The sequence below is a fragment of the Alexandromys fortis genome, unplaced genomic scaffold, assembly GCF_014885135.2.
Source record: "Alexandromys fortis isolate MF-2015 unplaced genomic scaffold, M_Fortis_MF-2015_v1.1 scaffold_92, whole genome shotgun sequence".
Lineage (NCBI taxonomy): Eukaryota > Metazoa > Chordata > Mammalia > Rodentia > Cricetidae > Alexandromys > Alexandromys fortis.
The window spans coordinates 1,813,142-1,829,724 of NW_026067972.1; the positions used below are offsets into that span (position 1 = coordinate 1,813,142).

At 37.7% G+C, this 16,583-nt stretch overlaps 1 protein-coding gene across 1 annotated transcript in view; it reads left to right on the top strand.

Annotated features, from left to right (window-relative positions):
- Erp44 (endoplasmic reticulum protein 44) overlaps positions 1-16,583 on the top strand; it is a 77,598-nt gene that overhangs the window by 27,833 nt on the left and 33,182 nt on the right. The window contains exons 2-4 of the mRNA XM_050155888.1: positions 2,375-2,447; positions 4,523-4,562; positions 8,674-8,789. Of these exons, the coding sequence (XP_050011845.1) occupies positions 2,375-2,447; positions 4,523-4,562; positions 8,674-8,789 (229 nt within the window). The remainder of the gene's footprint in view (positions 1-2,374; positions 2,448-4,522; positions 4,563-8,673; positions 8,790-16,583) is intronic.

Consider the following 16,583-nt stretch of genomic DNA (forward strand, 5'->3'; position numbering starts at 1 on the left):
AGAAGCAGGGACCGTCCCGTTGAGCTGGAACTCCTCAGGACCGCTCTGGGTTGGTTGTGGATGCAAGCCTGATGTCTCTACTGGTGCGGGGTTCCGATCTCCTTGCTGCTTGGGTGACTTGTAATCAAAGGACCTACCTAGCTCGCTGCAGGCAGGCTAACGGGGACAAAGGAGCTAGCACCCTCCCGTTTGCCCTGCCGATTCGGATTCGGTCCTAGAGCCCGAACAGGCTGGGCTGGGAGATGTTACGTGGTCAGAGAAGGAAGGGAGTCAGACGGAGGCGGGGGTAGGGTTGTGGATGCAAGCTGGGTGGGATAGAAAGAGAGAGGAAGTATCGGGCAGAGTAGCCCCTGAGGATGACCAGGAAGTGCAGGAGGGGTGTCTGAGTTCCCTGTCCCGGGCTGCTGCCGTGGTCAGAAACTCACTCACCCCAGTGATGTCTCTCCTGGTGCCTCTGAAAATAAAATTTTTTGATATGATATATTCTGATCATGCTTTCCTCTCCTCCAACTCCTCCCATATTTTATCTTTAGCCTTAGCATTTAACACATTTCACCATTCTCTTTGCTCCTAGTTTGAGAGCTTATGAGACAAGTTGTATCATAATGTAGACATTTGTGCCCTTGTTACCTAATAGATACTTGGTAAATTCTGTTATTTAATGACTTGACTTTGATAGTAATCAGCACTATTGCTCTGTGATTTTTTTGTTTGTTTGTTTCTATAGGTTTTTTCCACCAACACAAATTATAAATCTTACTGTTCTAATATAATTAAGTTCCACAGTTATTTTAGATTGGTATAAATGAATATGGGAACACTCTTTTGGTGTTTATGTATAGGAGAAGATTTCTAAGTTTTAAGACCTCTGTAACAAAGGACTGAGACAGGCTTATTTAATACAGTCTAAAGAAAGAAGTAGGGAAACATTATATTCTCCCTTTGCAGAGTTCTGTAGAAAGAAGCGGTTATGTCCCAAGTGGACCCCAACAAGGTCTGAGTTCAGATTTCTTGGAGTTGCCATTTTCAGAAATGGGGAGCCATCTTTTTCCTCCAGGCCTAGGATATTCTCAGCCTTCCTGAGGATGTGACTACTAACTAGTTTCCCATGTGACAGTGACCCCCAAACCATATACTTATTTTGTTGTTACTTCATAACTATAAGTTTGCTACTGTTATGGATTGTTATGTAAATATGTGATATGCAGGCTATCTGATATACAAACCCCAAAAGGGTCACGACCCGCAAGGTGAGAACCACTGCTCAAGCTAATGTGGGTCATACAGCCTACTTTAGGTCAGAGAATATTTTTAAGGCTGGGTTGGGAGAAGGAAGAAGGGCAGAGAGACTTTCTGCATCTGTTTTCTCAAATGCCAGATAGAATCTAGTGTGCCTTGAGCTACGTCAGTAATAAGTGGTCACAGGAAAGAATCTACTCTTCCCAACTAACTTTGAAACATTTCTAAAATCAAATTATTTAGATACTTGCAATCATTTAAGCTTGCTTTTAAGAGAGAATGATTTATCTATTGCTGGCAGTTGTAGTCAAGTTACTGGTTATAAACATCATGGTGACTTGGAGGCAAGCGTGGTGGTAGCCTTAGCCTTGTTTTAAGATGAGTAAACCTATAGTAGTGCTAGCATCAGCATGCCTGTATATCGTTGAGTTATTGACGAATTACTAAAGTTTGAATTGTCACGTTATGAGAACTGTGTCCGCGGTAGCATCCAGAGGAGTGCCCAACTGTTATTTGACTAGAACATGACAATAGTTTTCTCTCTCTGTGCTGCAGTGACTCCATGAATGAATTCTTATACATGAACTCTGCTCTGAACAGAGGATCCCCTGAGAATAATTAATACTCTCTAAAATAAGTGAAACTTTGCTACTTTGGTTTAAAATTTCATCGTGTTGCAGGTGTTAGGCTAGATACTCTTTGACAAGCTAGAACTTGGATTCCACACTAAAGTGAAAGTGAAAACATCCTTTCCTGACACTTAGCATGGAGTCTTTATCACAGAAGGGGTAGCAGTACAAGGCTCTACCGTCAGGTCTTCCTCCAGCCTTCCCCAGTCTCTTAGATACATGCAGGCTTAGTTCTATAGTACTACTTTCAAAACAGCTGGATAAATTCATAATTTTCTTAGTTATTTACAAGCTATTTGGAGGTGGTGAAATTCTTTGATCAATTTCTAGGCTCAGGAAGTTAAATATCTCCTATTTTATTGACCTAATGAAGGTTAGGATAGCTAATAATCAATCAATTGGTAGACAATATTCTAAAAACAAATAGAGCCAACTTTATTAATTTGTTTTAGACTGCTTTGCTTTTTATGGAAATGTTTTTAATTTTACATATTTAATTTTTTCAGGTAACTTCGATTTTTACACCTATAACAGCTGAAATAACAAGTCTTGATTCAGAGAATATAGATGAAATTTTAAGTAAGTATCTTGTTTTTTTAAAGTATATTTTCTTCTCTATAAATTTATAAATAAAATTTAGTTATCTACAATAATTAACAAACTGGCATTCTGGCTCCTTTCACTGAGTTTACAAAAACACTTTAGGTTTTGATTATTAGTAAAATTTTTTTAAATGTGTGCCCTCTTATCTGGATTGGAAGACTTTTAACTTTTTTGTTTATTTGTCCTGGTGTGGATACTATTAGTTGGTCTGCTAGGGCCCTGCAGTTTCGGCTATACTCTGCTAAATATTGAGAGCCCATTTTAATTAAATGACTTATTCTCCGATCTCTTTTATAACATTGATCCAGTTAAGTTCATTAACTATTGTAATGAATGTATTGTTTACTGACTGTATGATTATACATAGAATTAACTTGGGATATTCTGATTTTTGCAAATCCTAAAGGAAAGGTCAATGCATGGTTGATATGATGGGACAGGACAGGAGATTTAAAAATGTGTGCAGTGCCCTTAAATTCTTTCTTCTTTAAAAATCAAAACACCATGTCACTGGTTTGCATATGACCAAAACCGAAAGTATTAGAGATAAGAGGAATTAAAAGCAATTAATTGAGTAACATACTTTTTTTCTGTTCATGGAGCTTTAAATGTCAAAAGAACCTATTTCCACCTTGTGAGCTCTCAGTAGAATATCTATATACCAGGTATTGGAAAGACACCGAGGGCTTATTAATATTTGTGCTGTTTGGCCAGCTTCCTGGCAGAAGCTGCCAGACTGCACCTAATTTGCATTTCTGTACGTTCCTGGGTGATGGTGTAGCATCTGGTCCAGAAACCAGCTTGTGAATCACAGCTTGAGTGAACAGGCAAGGGGAGCAAATGTGCAGAGTAAAGGGAGGAACTTGAGGTGTACACTATTCTCCCTCTCACCTTCCAGATTCCGGAATGTCATTGTGTATTAGTTCATGAGTGCTGGAAGAGTTTTAGTTTCTATGTGTTGGCTTTATTCAAAAGAAGCAGTACTGTGTCTTTTTTGATTCGACACATCCTAAGATGTGAATCTCAGTAGTGAGTTTTTTGTGTGACAGTATTATGTGGGAAGGGACTGAGAAAGTAGATTTTATAATGCTACAAGGTAGACTTCTTGGTGTTGTTAGGAGGAGCGTGGGCTGCGTCCTGCTGCCAGGCTAGCTTAACCCCTGAAATAACCACACAGAAATTGTATTAATTAAATCACTGCCTGGCCCATTATTTCAAGCCTCTTATTGGCTAACTCTCACATATTAGTTTAACCCATCTCCATTAACGTGTATCACTTGACTGTGGCTTACCAGCACTAGTCTAACCCGCGTCCATCTCAGGCAGGAGAACCATGGCGTCTGCCACACTGCCCTTCTTCCTTCCAGCATTCAGTTCTCTTTTCCACGCCTACCTAAGCTCTTCCCTTTCAAAAGGCCAAGGCAGTTTCTTTATTCAACCAATGAAAGCAGCACAAATACAGAATGACCTCATACACCACTTTGGGGGCTTTTTGTTTGTTTGTTTTTGAGTGCAGAGTTTATTAGGAGAAGAGTAAGGATGAGGAGAGAGAGAGAGGTGAAGACCTGCTTGCCTCTTCAGAACAGCAGGAAGAGACTACAAGGTAGACGTCCGAGAGTGAGAAATGGTTAGCTGTTCCGCTTTCTTCAGCTGAAGACAGTTCTGCTTGCAGAGCTGGTTCCCAATTACAGTGTGTATGGGATATTTAAAAATGAATTATTAAGCTGCAGGCCATCCCACTTTATGAGAATGGATTGCTTGGAAGTTGACATGCCCAGTCAGAATTTTATTTCTTTTTTGCCTTATACTCATCTGAAACACAGTGAAAGTTTTTTTTTTCTTCTTATCAATGGAGGGTAGAGAGAAAGTGTTTAGTTATACATAAGCCAACCCTACCCTTATGTGTGGCCATCTTAGTGAGAGGTTATTATTACTGTGGATCTTCATTTGTCCCTTTATAAACAGGAAAAGATCATGATGAGAATTGTATCTTTAAATATGTCATATAGACATATTTAAACAAGTAACTTTGATTTGTTTTTCAATTTCAGATAATGCTGATGTTGCTTTAGTAAATTTTTATGCTGACTGGTAAGTAATCTTGTTTTTAGTTTTAGATTTGGTCATTCTCCCCAACCCCCACCTCTTTTCTCCTATCCTTACTTCCTTTTCTATCTTCCCCGCCCATGAGAAGGGGGCATAGGTTGGAAGTCAGGATTTAGGTATGGCAAGTTTATAAAAATAATGTTGATATTTTCAACTTATTATTAACACTCTTTCCCAGGAGAAAGTAGTTCTTGCTCTGAATCAGATCCTGTCTTCTGTGTTTACATGTTTACATGGTACGCTGGAACCATTTTCTTGTCTCTTCAGGTTGATTATTCCCTATCTGAAGTGCTTTGTCTCAGAAGGGATTTAGTTTTTGGAATATGTACATAGACTTTTAGAAGTTGAGTGCCTCTAAAGTCTGAACTGTTCCAAAATCTGAAACTGTTTATCATTTGCAATTTCAGACTTTCAGACTAGAGATGTTCAACTTAGATACTGTCTTTAAATCTGTTTGCGTCCTACCAAATAGACTTCATAGTATTCCCAGAATCTAGAATATGATGTTTAAGTATTCTAAAGAATGTGTGATGCAGGTAGGAATGAGGGAGTATTAATTGAAGAGTGCTTTGAAACACTGGCATTATTGTTTTTAACCATTCCCTAAAAGGCTTTATTGCCTGCCCGCTGCCACCACCCCTCTTTGGCTAGCTGTGATCCTGCAGTTTCCTTGGTTCCCTGAGACCATCTCCTCCCTGGGTTTTCTATGCCTTTAGTTTTACATATGTCCACAGTATTCTCTGCAGTGTAAGTCAGAGTTTATATATTACATATTTATATATTTTTATATTGTGCATTTCCACAGTACTCTCTGTAATATAAGGCTGGTTTCTTCCCTACACTGCAAATTATTTGAGTTTACACTCTTATCTTAAACCTTCTGAATCTTTGGGTTAAAATTTCAGCCCCTTGCTTTGACCTAGAAGACACCTCGTGACTTGCTCGCTTGCATCTCTCGCTTCTTTCTGCCCCCATATTCTGCTTGTCACACCAAACTTCTTTCAGTTCTGTGAAAGTGTGTACTCTTATGCCACTCTCCTGCCATCTTCCCGACCTGGGTGGCTCACTTCTGTATTTGTTAATCGTCTTTCAGATAGGAGACTAGAGTGTATCAGTGCTCCTACCCTCCGTCAGCTCAGGTTAGGACAGCGTCCAGTGTGCAACAGTTCAGCATGTGACTATCGTGTAAAAATTATATGCATTCCATAGAAGCTGAACTTTAAATTGTGACCTGTGTCTGGGCTGGTAGCAAGCAATATATATTCCCTCTGTGGTGGGCTGTGGTGGCAAGGTCTAGCTCCCAGCCAAACAGGTGGTCGTGAGGCGGAGAAACTGATCATCTGCATTGTGCACGTTTCTGAGCTGTGCTGTTCGAAGAGTGGGCATAGTTAGTGCATTTTTGCCTCAAGATATTTTCAGTTCCCATTAGATTCCTTGGACCTAGCCCTTTTGTGAGTCAAGGAGATTCTGCATTTCTCACAGCTCCAGTCTTACCCAGCTGTAGTCCTATACATGCTACAATCTAGTTGGTGATTCCCAAATAACTGTTTTTGTTCTGTGGAGATAGTTACCATAAGTACTTTAAGATGTCCTCTCCAACACTTTTCAAAACACGTGACTCATAAGTACATAACAATGTCTCTTGAAAGAGTGTGTGGATGCATGATACGGTATTTTAAAAACTTTAATAAAAAGTTGAAGATTCATAGGAAAATACCATGTATGTAAATGCTTAGTGGAGGTAGCATTTCTCAAGGCAAATTAGGACTTAGTCATAAATTTTGGTAGAGATTATCTAGTCCAGTGTACTTCACAGGTAAGGACACTCAGATTCAGAGGAGTAAAGTACTTGCCCTGTGACCTGATCAGATGGTAGCACAGGGCAAACTAGAATGCAGTGCTCTTGAGTGAGGAATTCTGGTTGTCATGAGAAAGCAGAGTAGTACATGCAGATCTGAGTTGGAAATGTGGACTAGCAGCGGCTCTGTGAGAAAACATATACCTAAAGGATATCTTTTACTGTTAGTGATGAATTGGCGCTCTTTTTTTTCAACTGGGGAAATTTGGGTAATTTGCTGATAAGCTTCCTGCATTTGCTTTCAAAGACTAGGCTCTATTCTCTGGAAGTTAGTTCTCTTATGCAGCTAGCTACCTAGAAGCATTATAATACTGCAGAAAATAATAACCCTGAGTAGGTGGTGAGTAATGCTCTGTATATTGTTATAAGGCTCAGGGTTGACTTGCAGCTAGGTATTGTGATTTCCATTTTAGATTAGGGAAGCTGAGGTTCAGAAAGGCCATCTGGCTAGTAAGTGGTGGATCTGGGAATTTAAACTCAGGTGTGTCTAAATCTAAAGCTTATTTCTCTTCCACTAGGTCATAATAGTAAATGGCACCAAAGTGTCTGTTACCTCTGTGGTTGATTGGTTAAAGATTATTTAAGCCCTCATTAAAGATTGGGTCAGAAGACCATGAAAGCTTTTTTAGTGGCTCTGTTTCTTTTGTGGTGTTACCTGTGTGAATGTAGTGTTTTCTTGCATACAAAGCTGCAGTAATAATACACCTTCCCCTTTAAACTTTTAGTACTCAAACAGATACTATTTTAAATATGAATCTGCTTAAAAACTTTACTGGACTGCCCAGAGAGGAGCTCTTGATGTGAGACTTCCCTTGCTCCAGAGCCAGAAGCCTTAGATCTGTTCTCAAGTATTCCCTAGCTAAAATTCTCAGAACCACAAACCAAACCCTGTCTCTGCCTTCCCCTGCCCTCTACCTAGTCTATTTTCAGAAAATTTTAAGTACTCGCAGACCTTGGGTTCTGGCTGCTCTAGTTTTTGAATTTATCAGGTTGCTCATTTAACAGAGTCTATTGAACACCTATTAGAATATGTAGTTAAATAAGACCCGGTCCAGAATGTCCACAGACCCTTCCTACCTATCTTAGACGGGAGACTTAAGATGCTAAGGAGGAAATACCCACTTGAAAGCTGAGTCTGAAGATACAGATTATGTCTCCTTGGTATATTGTAGGCAATCTCCTTAGGAAATCAGGTGAGTAGGCTAGAGAGAGAAACAAGAAGAAATAGGGAGGCGGTGTAAAGCCGCATCCTTTCACATATTCTTCACTGGATTATTGCTAATATATGTAACTCACATGGATTAGAAGTCACGGGTTTCTTCAAGAAAATGTCTTGGTATATAAGGGCTCTAAAAGCAATAGTAGCAATGATAGTGTTTTACATATCTTCCTCAATATCTTTTCCCATGAAATGTCCATCTTCCTCATGTGGTTGTATGTATATACTATTTCTCCATCCCCTCTCAGCCCCCAGTTAGGTTCCTTTAATCACCCCCAATATGGATTTCTGAAGTTAATGGCCAAATGAGGGGCAGAGAGGATTAGAAGTAACAATTTCCTGGAATATTATGGATATTTTGCCCCACTTTTATAACCAGGTGGGAAAGGGGAAAATGTCAGGGAGTCTTTAGGAATTAGAACTTCTGCTGCTGGACATCGTATTTTTATGTTTGTAGAGATAAAGGCCTATTTTAATGTATGAATATATTTTGAAGGAAAAATAGTCATTATCTGCTATATATTCTTTCGAAAGAACTGTTTTTATTTAGTACATTAACTTGTGTCTGAAATTGATGGCATAGTCAGGTGGGTTGACCTAGCATTTGCAATAAACTTTTGCAGTAATATGGAAGGATGTTTATTGTTCAAATAAAGGTGATTTCTTATGTAAACACTCAGATCTTAGCAGTTACAAGCCTAAGCAATGTAGGGTAGAGGGTATGTCGCAGGCTTATGTCATAACTTCTGTGAGAGATCTGTAGTTACGTTCACCAAAACATTGGCAAAACAACAAATGAACTTGATAGTTTATACAATATTGCATTAGAGAGTACGATCTCTGAATTCAAGTCGGTTTCCTCTATTCATTGACAGACATCAGAAGCATGGTTAAATTGAATGTGTGATTGTCTCACAGGTTGTTTACTGTACCTATACTAAACATCAGTGAATGATAACTGCAGTAAGACCCTGTACCTTCTGCATTCTCCTGCTAATTGTGTACTTGTCTGTGTGTAGGTGTCGTTTCAGCCAGATGTTGCATCCAATTTTTGAGGAAGCATCTGATGTCATTAAGGAAGAATATCCAGATAAAAATCAAGTAGTGTTTGCCAGAGTTGATTGTGATCAGCACTGTAAGTAACTAAATAGGAAGTCTGGAAGAAATGTCTTATTCCCTCCTGCACATGCAAACCCCCCCTCCTTTTTCCCCCCAAATGCCCTGCTTTAAATGAAGATAAAAATCTAAGAGTCTGGAACCAAGAATAAATTTCTAGTATTTTATCTTTTATGTCTTTTCAACAAAACTCCATTTTGCCTATGTAAAAGATATTTATGCTTTTTTTGAATTAAAATGTAGCAGATCAAGTATATAGGTAGCAGCTAACTACATTTTCTACCAAAGCAAATACTAAAATCAATAAATACAATTGAACTATAGTTTTGGAAGACAGATAGGGATTTTTATTACTCTTAGAAGCATGTAAAAATATAATAGTCAATTTAAATAAGACTATAAAATTATACAAAAATATGATATTCATTTCAAATAAGACAGTATCAGATTTTTGTGTTTCTGTTTATTTTAAGGACTCTGCTAAGACTGGCTTTGTGTTTAAAGTGTAATTAGCTGCAGTTACTATGATAACTTTTGAACTATTATAAAAACTTTGGTTAGTCTCTCTAAAAATCTTATTTTCTTGTGTTTTGTTTGTGTCTGTGAAATGCACTCTGTAAAATCTCTGTGGTTTTTAATATAAATAGCAGTGTTTTCTAAGTTGAACAGGTGAGCTAGCAGTTAGTGCTCCCTCCAAGTACCCTGCTCACTGTACTCCAGCCTTCCCTTCTTGGAGTGCCAAGCGAGTTGAACTTGGTAGGTCTTGTGTTGGGGTCTTAGCTGCTTTGTCAGCTGCACTGGGAGTTTTTCAAGTCAACACTTTTTTTTTCTTTTTCTTGATGCTCCCAGTTGTAGAGACTTAACAGCTTAATAATCTCTATATGTCATGCATTTGAAAGTTTCTAGAAGACAAACTACTCATAAAAGCTTGTTTGCATTGAGTTCTTGGTAAGTTACTGTGTGTAAAGCTTTCTTCTATTCTGCAAATTTCCTGTTCCTTATATTTGACCTGCTGATTGCAATTATTCTGCTCCTGAGCACCTGCTCTCCCTGTGTGTATCTCTGTTTGTCTTTCTGTCTGTCTCCCCCTTTTTCCCTCACTCTTTCTTTCTCTCTCCCTCTGTCTCTCTTCATTTTTCTGGAATAAAGTCAGAATAAAGCGACTTAACGAGTGTTGTACAGCTTAGTGTGTATTAAGCTGGAATTAGAGCCCTGATCTGACCAATGTCTGCACAGAGCAGTTTTGTTCTTTCCTGTTTCATTCAGAGAGCATTGTGAGGATTTACTAGCACTGCTCAATGCCCGGAAGAATACCATTTTCTAATGGCATATCATTTCAAACTATTATAAACCATTCCCCATATTTCTGTTTGTTAACTCACAGATGAATTGAATAAAGAAGACAATAAAAATTGCAGGTACAGGCAGAGATGATGTCTGCACTGATTTCTGGAGTACTTCCTTCCTGCCCTTTCACTGATAGAGAGCTTGACATGCTGGGTGTGGGGTCAACGTTCAGATCCTTCTATTCTTTCTATATTTAGTTAGATACTACAATAAAAATATGAGTTTCTGAGTTCCTACTGGCACTAAATTTGAACCACTATACTTCCACACTTACAGTCATGGGGAGAGAATTAGTTATTTCTATCATTGAATCAATTATGTGCATCATTTATGGTATTTTTTAAACAAATTAATTCATACAATAAATAAATCTCCTATTATAAGTTTCCTTTTATTGAGGAAAATAGCCATAGTTCAGATGTTGTTTTTAATCCATCATTGTGTACTAGCGAAAGTTATATCTGCAGTCTTAGGTGCTCCCTTTGCTCATTTGGGTAACTTTTCTTTTTAAACAATGGTGGTGTGAAGTTTATTGGTGATTTATTCACATTTTGTGGTCTATTCACCTTTTTGGTGTGTCCCTTAATTCTGTAAGATGTTTTGTACTCTTCCTAGTTTGTGTTGTAGAAGTTCCGAGCATTAGGAATTCTGTGGGCTGAGAAGTGCCTGTTGTTCAAATCATTCTGCACTAGGTTTGCTTTCTGTAACAAGGCTATTATTAAGATCTAACTGGCATGTGGACCCCAGGTTTAATGGAATAGTTGTGTAAGCTTTGATGCGCTTACACCATGGTTTTATCTCCAAAGCTGAGATTTTTATCATCCCTTCAAATTCTCACTGTGTCTTTCCCATACTTTCTACTTCACACCTTTTGGTCATTTCTAGAATTTTATGTAAGTGGAGTCATAGCATGTATGCTTCTTTTGTTTCTTTTGTTTTAGCCTGGTTATTTTGAGATTACTCCATGCTGTGTGGTTATAAATATTTCTAAGAGTTTTTGCTGTCACTCTGTGTACCCCTGGCTGGCCTTGAAGTGCTGGGATGAAAGGCATGCCTCATTATGCCTGGTTGATTTGTTTATAGTATTTAGTGACATTCTGTTGTAGGGTGATAGCACTGAGCTTGAGAATGTTTTCACGGGCTCATACAACAGTTGTCTATCATTGATAAAGTATCTATTCAAATTATATACATTTTGTTGGATTATTTTCCTGCTGAGTTATGAGTTTATATGAGCATTAGTACTATATACAAATATTTTCTCCCATTCTGCTAAGTGCCTTTTATTTAAAAAAAAATGGATAAAATACCTATAACATACAGTCGCCACCTGGACTGTGCTTCTTTGCAGCTCCAGTAGTGTTACATTTGTTTGCATTGTTTTTACCCAGTTTCTAGACCTTTCATTATCCTGTGAAACTAAAATGCTATAGCTATGAAACAGCCACATCTCATTTCTGCTAACCCTCAGCCCATGAAAACTACCATTCTAATTTCTGTTTCTAGAATTTGACCATTCTAGACACCCTGCTTAAGTGGCATCATACAATCCCTTTCACTTAGCATAATATCCTCAAGACTGGTTTCCTGTCGAGGCATATGCTATAATTTACTTTTTAAAGAGGAATATCCTAGTTTTTATTATAAGTATATAACATTTATATAATAATAAAAGTAACATGAATCTAGTTTTGTAATACATCTTATTGTACTAAAGCTTAAATTCTTTTTGTTGGCTTATTCAAATTGCTAGAATCGCTGCTTAGCATGCAGTCATTATTAAGGAGAAAAGGACTTGAACATAAGCCCGATGGTACTGTAATTGACCTGATAGCCGAGACAACTGCTGAGTGACCAGTGGGCAGGCAGTGTATGTATGCAGTGTGGGTGTGTTGGCTAGGGGAGACCTAGTGCACCAGTAGGAGGCAATAAGACATGAGATTTCATTATGCCACTTAAACGTGTTCAGTTTAATAGTTGTTTATTTCTGGAATTTTTATATAGTATTTTTGGCTGCAGTTAACTATGAATGTGAAACTATTATATATTCCATTTTATTTATTCGTCATTTAATAGTACATAAGTGTTTTAGTTTGTCCATATCCTTGTTAATGGTATATATTATGTACAAAGCTTTATGTGTATTAAATATTTGAAAATACCAATCATCTCATAGATAATATGGTTGATTTGTATTGCCTAAAGCTTAGTGATGTTGAGTATCTAAATATGCTTGTTAGTTATTGGAAAAAATGTTCTTTTCTTAAAAATCAGTTTTTGTCATCTTTCTGTTACTAAATGGCTAGAGCTCTTCATATATTCTAAATATCCTTCCTTTATATCACATACATGGCTTTCAAATAGTTCTCTCATTTTACAGGTTGTCTTTTTATTTTGTTGGTTGTGTCTTATTGTTTTTTTTTAATCTTGTAGTACAATTCATCTGTTTTTATATTTGTTGCCCATATTTTAGGTGTCATAGCTAAGAAATCATAGTGAATCTAATGTCAGTAAGCTCTCCTATATTTTAATAGCTTTCCAGTCTTAGGTCTTACTTGGTGTTTGGTACTTTTTAACTTAATTTGTATGTATATATTAAGGTAAGAGTTAATTTTATTTTTATATGTGTAAAATATCCAGGCTATTTGGAACCGTATGTTGAAGAGACTGTTCCCCCAATTAGATGGTATTGACATCCTTATAGAACAACAGGTGTTTGTGATTGATTATTTCCAAGTTCTCTATTCTGTTAGTTTATGATGGCTCTGTGATAGCATTTGAATTATGGAAGTGGGAGATTTCAGCTTTGTGCAGGGTTGTCTTTTGTTTTTATTTTCAGTTTTGTATTATACTTACTCATTTTTTTTTATTGTACATGCCACAGCATGCATGTTGAGGTCAGAGAAAAACTTGGGACAGTCAGTTCTCTCCTACTGTGTGAGACCTGCGGATCAAACTCAAGTTGTCAGGCTTGGTTACAATGACCTTTATCTTGCTGCCCCTCCCTTTACATGTTTTTAAAAGTAAAATGTAATTACTTCAGTCCCCCCTTCCCACTTACCCTCTAGTCCCTCTCATGTACCACCACCGCTTCTTCGTGGCCTTTTAAAAAAATTATTATTATTACCTATGTATATGCATAAATATATAGATACAACCTGGTGAATCTGTTTAGTGTTCCTTGTATGTATATGATTACAGGATTGATCTTTTGGTGTTGATGATTAGGAGACTCACCTCTGAGGAAGACTGATTTTCCTTCTCTTTTGTTAATTGCCTAGGCTGGTCCTTTGAACAGTCTCCTTTCCTTTTTAGCACTTATTGGAGTTGTATTAGGTCTTGTCTAGGCATCCACTGAGGAATCAGATGTGGCTTCCTTGTTGTTGCTAAGAGACCTGCTCTCACAGCAGGCCTCCTGGTCCTTTGGCTCTTATCATCTTTATGCCCTCTCTTCTACAGTGTCCCCTGAACTTTGGTTGCAAGGGTTGTGTTGCCCTTTGGGTTTGTTTTTTTGTTGTTGTTGTTGTTGTTGTTTTGCTTTTGTTTGCTTGCTTGCTTACTTGCTTGCTTGTTTGAGAGAGGTCTCACTAAGTAGCCCAGACTACCTTGGGGCTTAATATGTAGCCAAAGCTAACCTGGAACTTGTAATCACTTACTGCAATCTCCAAAGTTTCAGAACTGTGGCACCACACCTACCTTAAATGTCTTAAGTTTCTTCTTTAGATTTATTTTATGTGTATGAATGTTTAGCTTGCCTGTATGTATGGTATGTATGTATTTATGTACAGCATGCATGTGCACAGTCCCTGCAGAGTTCAGAAGAGGGAGTCAGATCTCTTGGAACTGTAGTTAGGGCTGTCTGTAGGCCACCATATAAGTACTCAAGTCCTTTGCAAGAGGAATAAGTACTCTTAACCACTGAACCACCTTTCTGGTTCCATGTTTTTAATTTTGATGAAGTTCTTACTAACTTTTAATGCATCATAGTTTGGATTTTGTATTTATGCAGATGTTGCAAAATTACTTTGCCTTGTTTTCTTCTATAAAATTAATAGTATGAAGGTTTCCTTCTATGCCCATTGTTCATTTATAATTAGTTATTAATTGTAGAGCAATACATGAGTTAAAGTGGGTGGGTGGTTTGTTGTATGTGGTTGTCAAACAGATGTGTAATTATGTGTTAGTGAAAAATTTTTCCCTTTTTTTCTCTGATTGCCTTGCATCTTTGTTGAAATAGAGTCATAGGCCCTGGACTTATGACTCTGTTTCTGCTTTTTGTATTGTTGATCTAGCGACTGTTCATTGCATATTTTGTGGATTTTTGTAGCGTATAGAGGATCTTGTAAACAAGTAGTGTAAATCTCCCAACTTTGTGCTTTTCTCTCCGAGTGCCTTTGTCTGTTTTAGTGGTGGTGTATTTCCATGTGACGCCTAGTCAGGATTCTAGTTAGAGTTCGTTTCATTGGGACCAGTTTGGGGAGAATTATTATTTTAGTAAACTTAAATATTTTGATCTGTAAACATTCTTAATTTTACCATGTATTTAGATATTTCCAGTTTCAGCAATATTTTTTCATTTTCAGTCTACATATATTATTTTTCTGATACTCTTATGAACTCTATTAGTATATTTTATTTTGAGATTGAGTGTGTCTGTGTGCGTTTTCTTTGTGCTCCACCATCAACATTTTATATTACTTTACTGTTAGACCCTGGAGGCCAATACTGGAGCCTCCCTCAATGCACTCTTACCGTGTTTACCAGTTCTTCCACATCTTTTTTCTCATCCAGGCTGTCGCATTTACTTGTCAGGCCTTGGGTCTTTCTGGTCATCTTTTTATCTTTATTTTCAGAACCTAGGCTATTCTAAGTAATATTGGTCATGTAATTTGTAGAATATTTTTCTTTTTTAAAATGCAGAGTTATTTATAGAAATTTTGAAACAGTATACATTGAAAACATATAAGATATTGAAGTATCTTACAAATGGCATTAAAGTGTCTTCAATAAAGGTTCATTTATAAATACTAAGTGTGTCTGTGGTCATTGTTCTAAGTGCACTTATTCTGCTTTTAATAATAATTTCCCCAAGACAGAGCATCACAGACGACACAGTGGCACTGCATCCCACAGGTTTACATCCCTCACTGAGTTTTCACCTCCTGGAGCTGTAGAATATTTGTCAGTTTGGGTTTGTCTAGGTTTCCCCAACCCCCAGGGTTTGTATTCTTAACTATGTCTTACTTTTTGTAACTGTTAAAAAAGGCTTTGGCTTTTAAATTTTGTGTTTATTGTTGTTGTAATATGTAGAAAATGAAATTAACTTTTGTGTTGCTCTGTGTGTTGGATTTTAATTCCAGCAGTTTTACAGTTTTATATATATATATAGTTCATATTGTAATGACTTTCTAGTGAAAATGATTGTGCTTTGCACAAATAAAGTCAGTTTTCTTCCTGTGGTTGGTATTTCTTTACCATAGTCTGTCCAGACAAGTATGTGTACTTGTTGCTTCCAGATTAACTTTGTTGGGGTCAGAGGATCCGTTTCCTGTCAAGGATACAAGGTTGCTTGAAAATCAAGATATCATCCTGACTCCGTCTCTTGTTCTATAAGTCACCTGTTGGGTGTTGTGGCAGTCGGCTCTGGGCTGTCTGCTGCCTCAAGTGCTTCACTCGGACCTCTCATCCAGAGTCACATGGTTCGTGTTAGAGCAGTTCCTATGAAAACTTTCTAATTAAATTAATTGGTGAGTGTATTCATTGAGTGCTTATGTGGATCTCAGCTTATTCTTACATAAATTACCTCACCTATGGCTATCACAGTCTTTTGAATTGGCTGATAGTATTTATTCCACAAAAACTTACAGACCTATTCTCTGTAATGACATGTGATAGGTCCTAGAGATGTGGCAGCAAACTGAACATAGAGCTGAACACACAATAACTTCTCTGAAGAGGAGGCATTAAATATTGCAATACGTTATATTAATAAGTATACCTTACCATGATGGGATGGCGCTTCTTCTCTGGGGATATGACACAGATATGAAGAAAGAGTAGTGCTTCTGTTGAAGCTCAAACTGTGGTGTGACAGGCATGCATAAAGGTGAGATCTTTCTGAGCCACAATCTTGCATAGTCCCCTGGGGAGAAAGTTTTGTAAATGTTATGTTAGAATTTTTCATCAGTCCTCTTGAAGAGCTGATGGTGGTGAGACTATGCAGTCGAGAAACAGCAGAATTCAGGACAATATAAACACGTAATGGCACTTTAAAAGTAAAGCATCAATAGGCACTTTAAAGAAGTCCCTGTGGGTCCCTTTGGGAGGGACAGCACCTCCTTGTCTTAATACCGTTTGGTGGAGTCTTCATCGCAGTGCACATTTCTAGGAGCCGCTTACTTGGTTTGCTGCCTGTATTTCCTTCAGTCTCCTCTCCCACCCGCGGGCAGCTCACATCTTCATATGC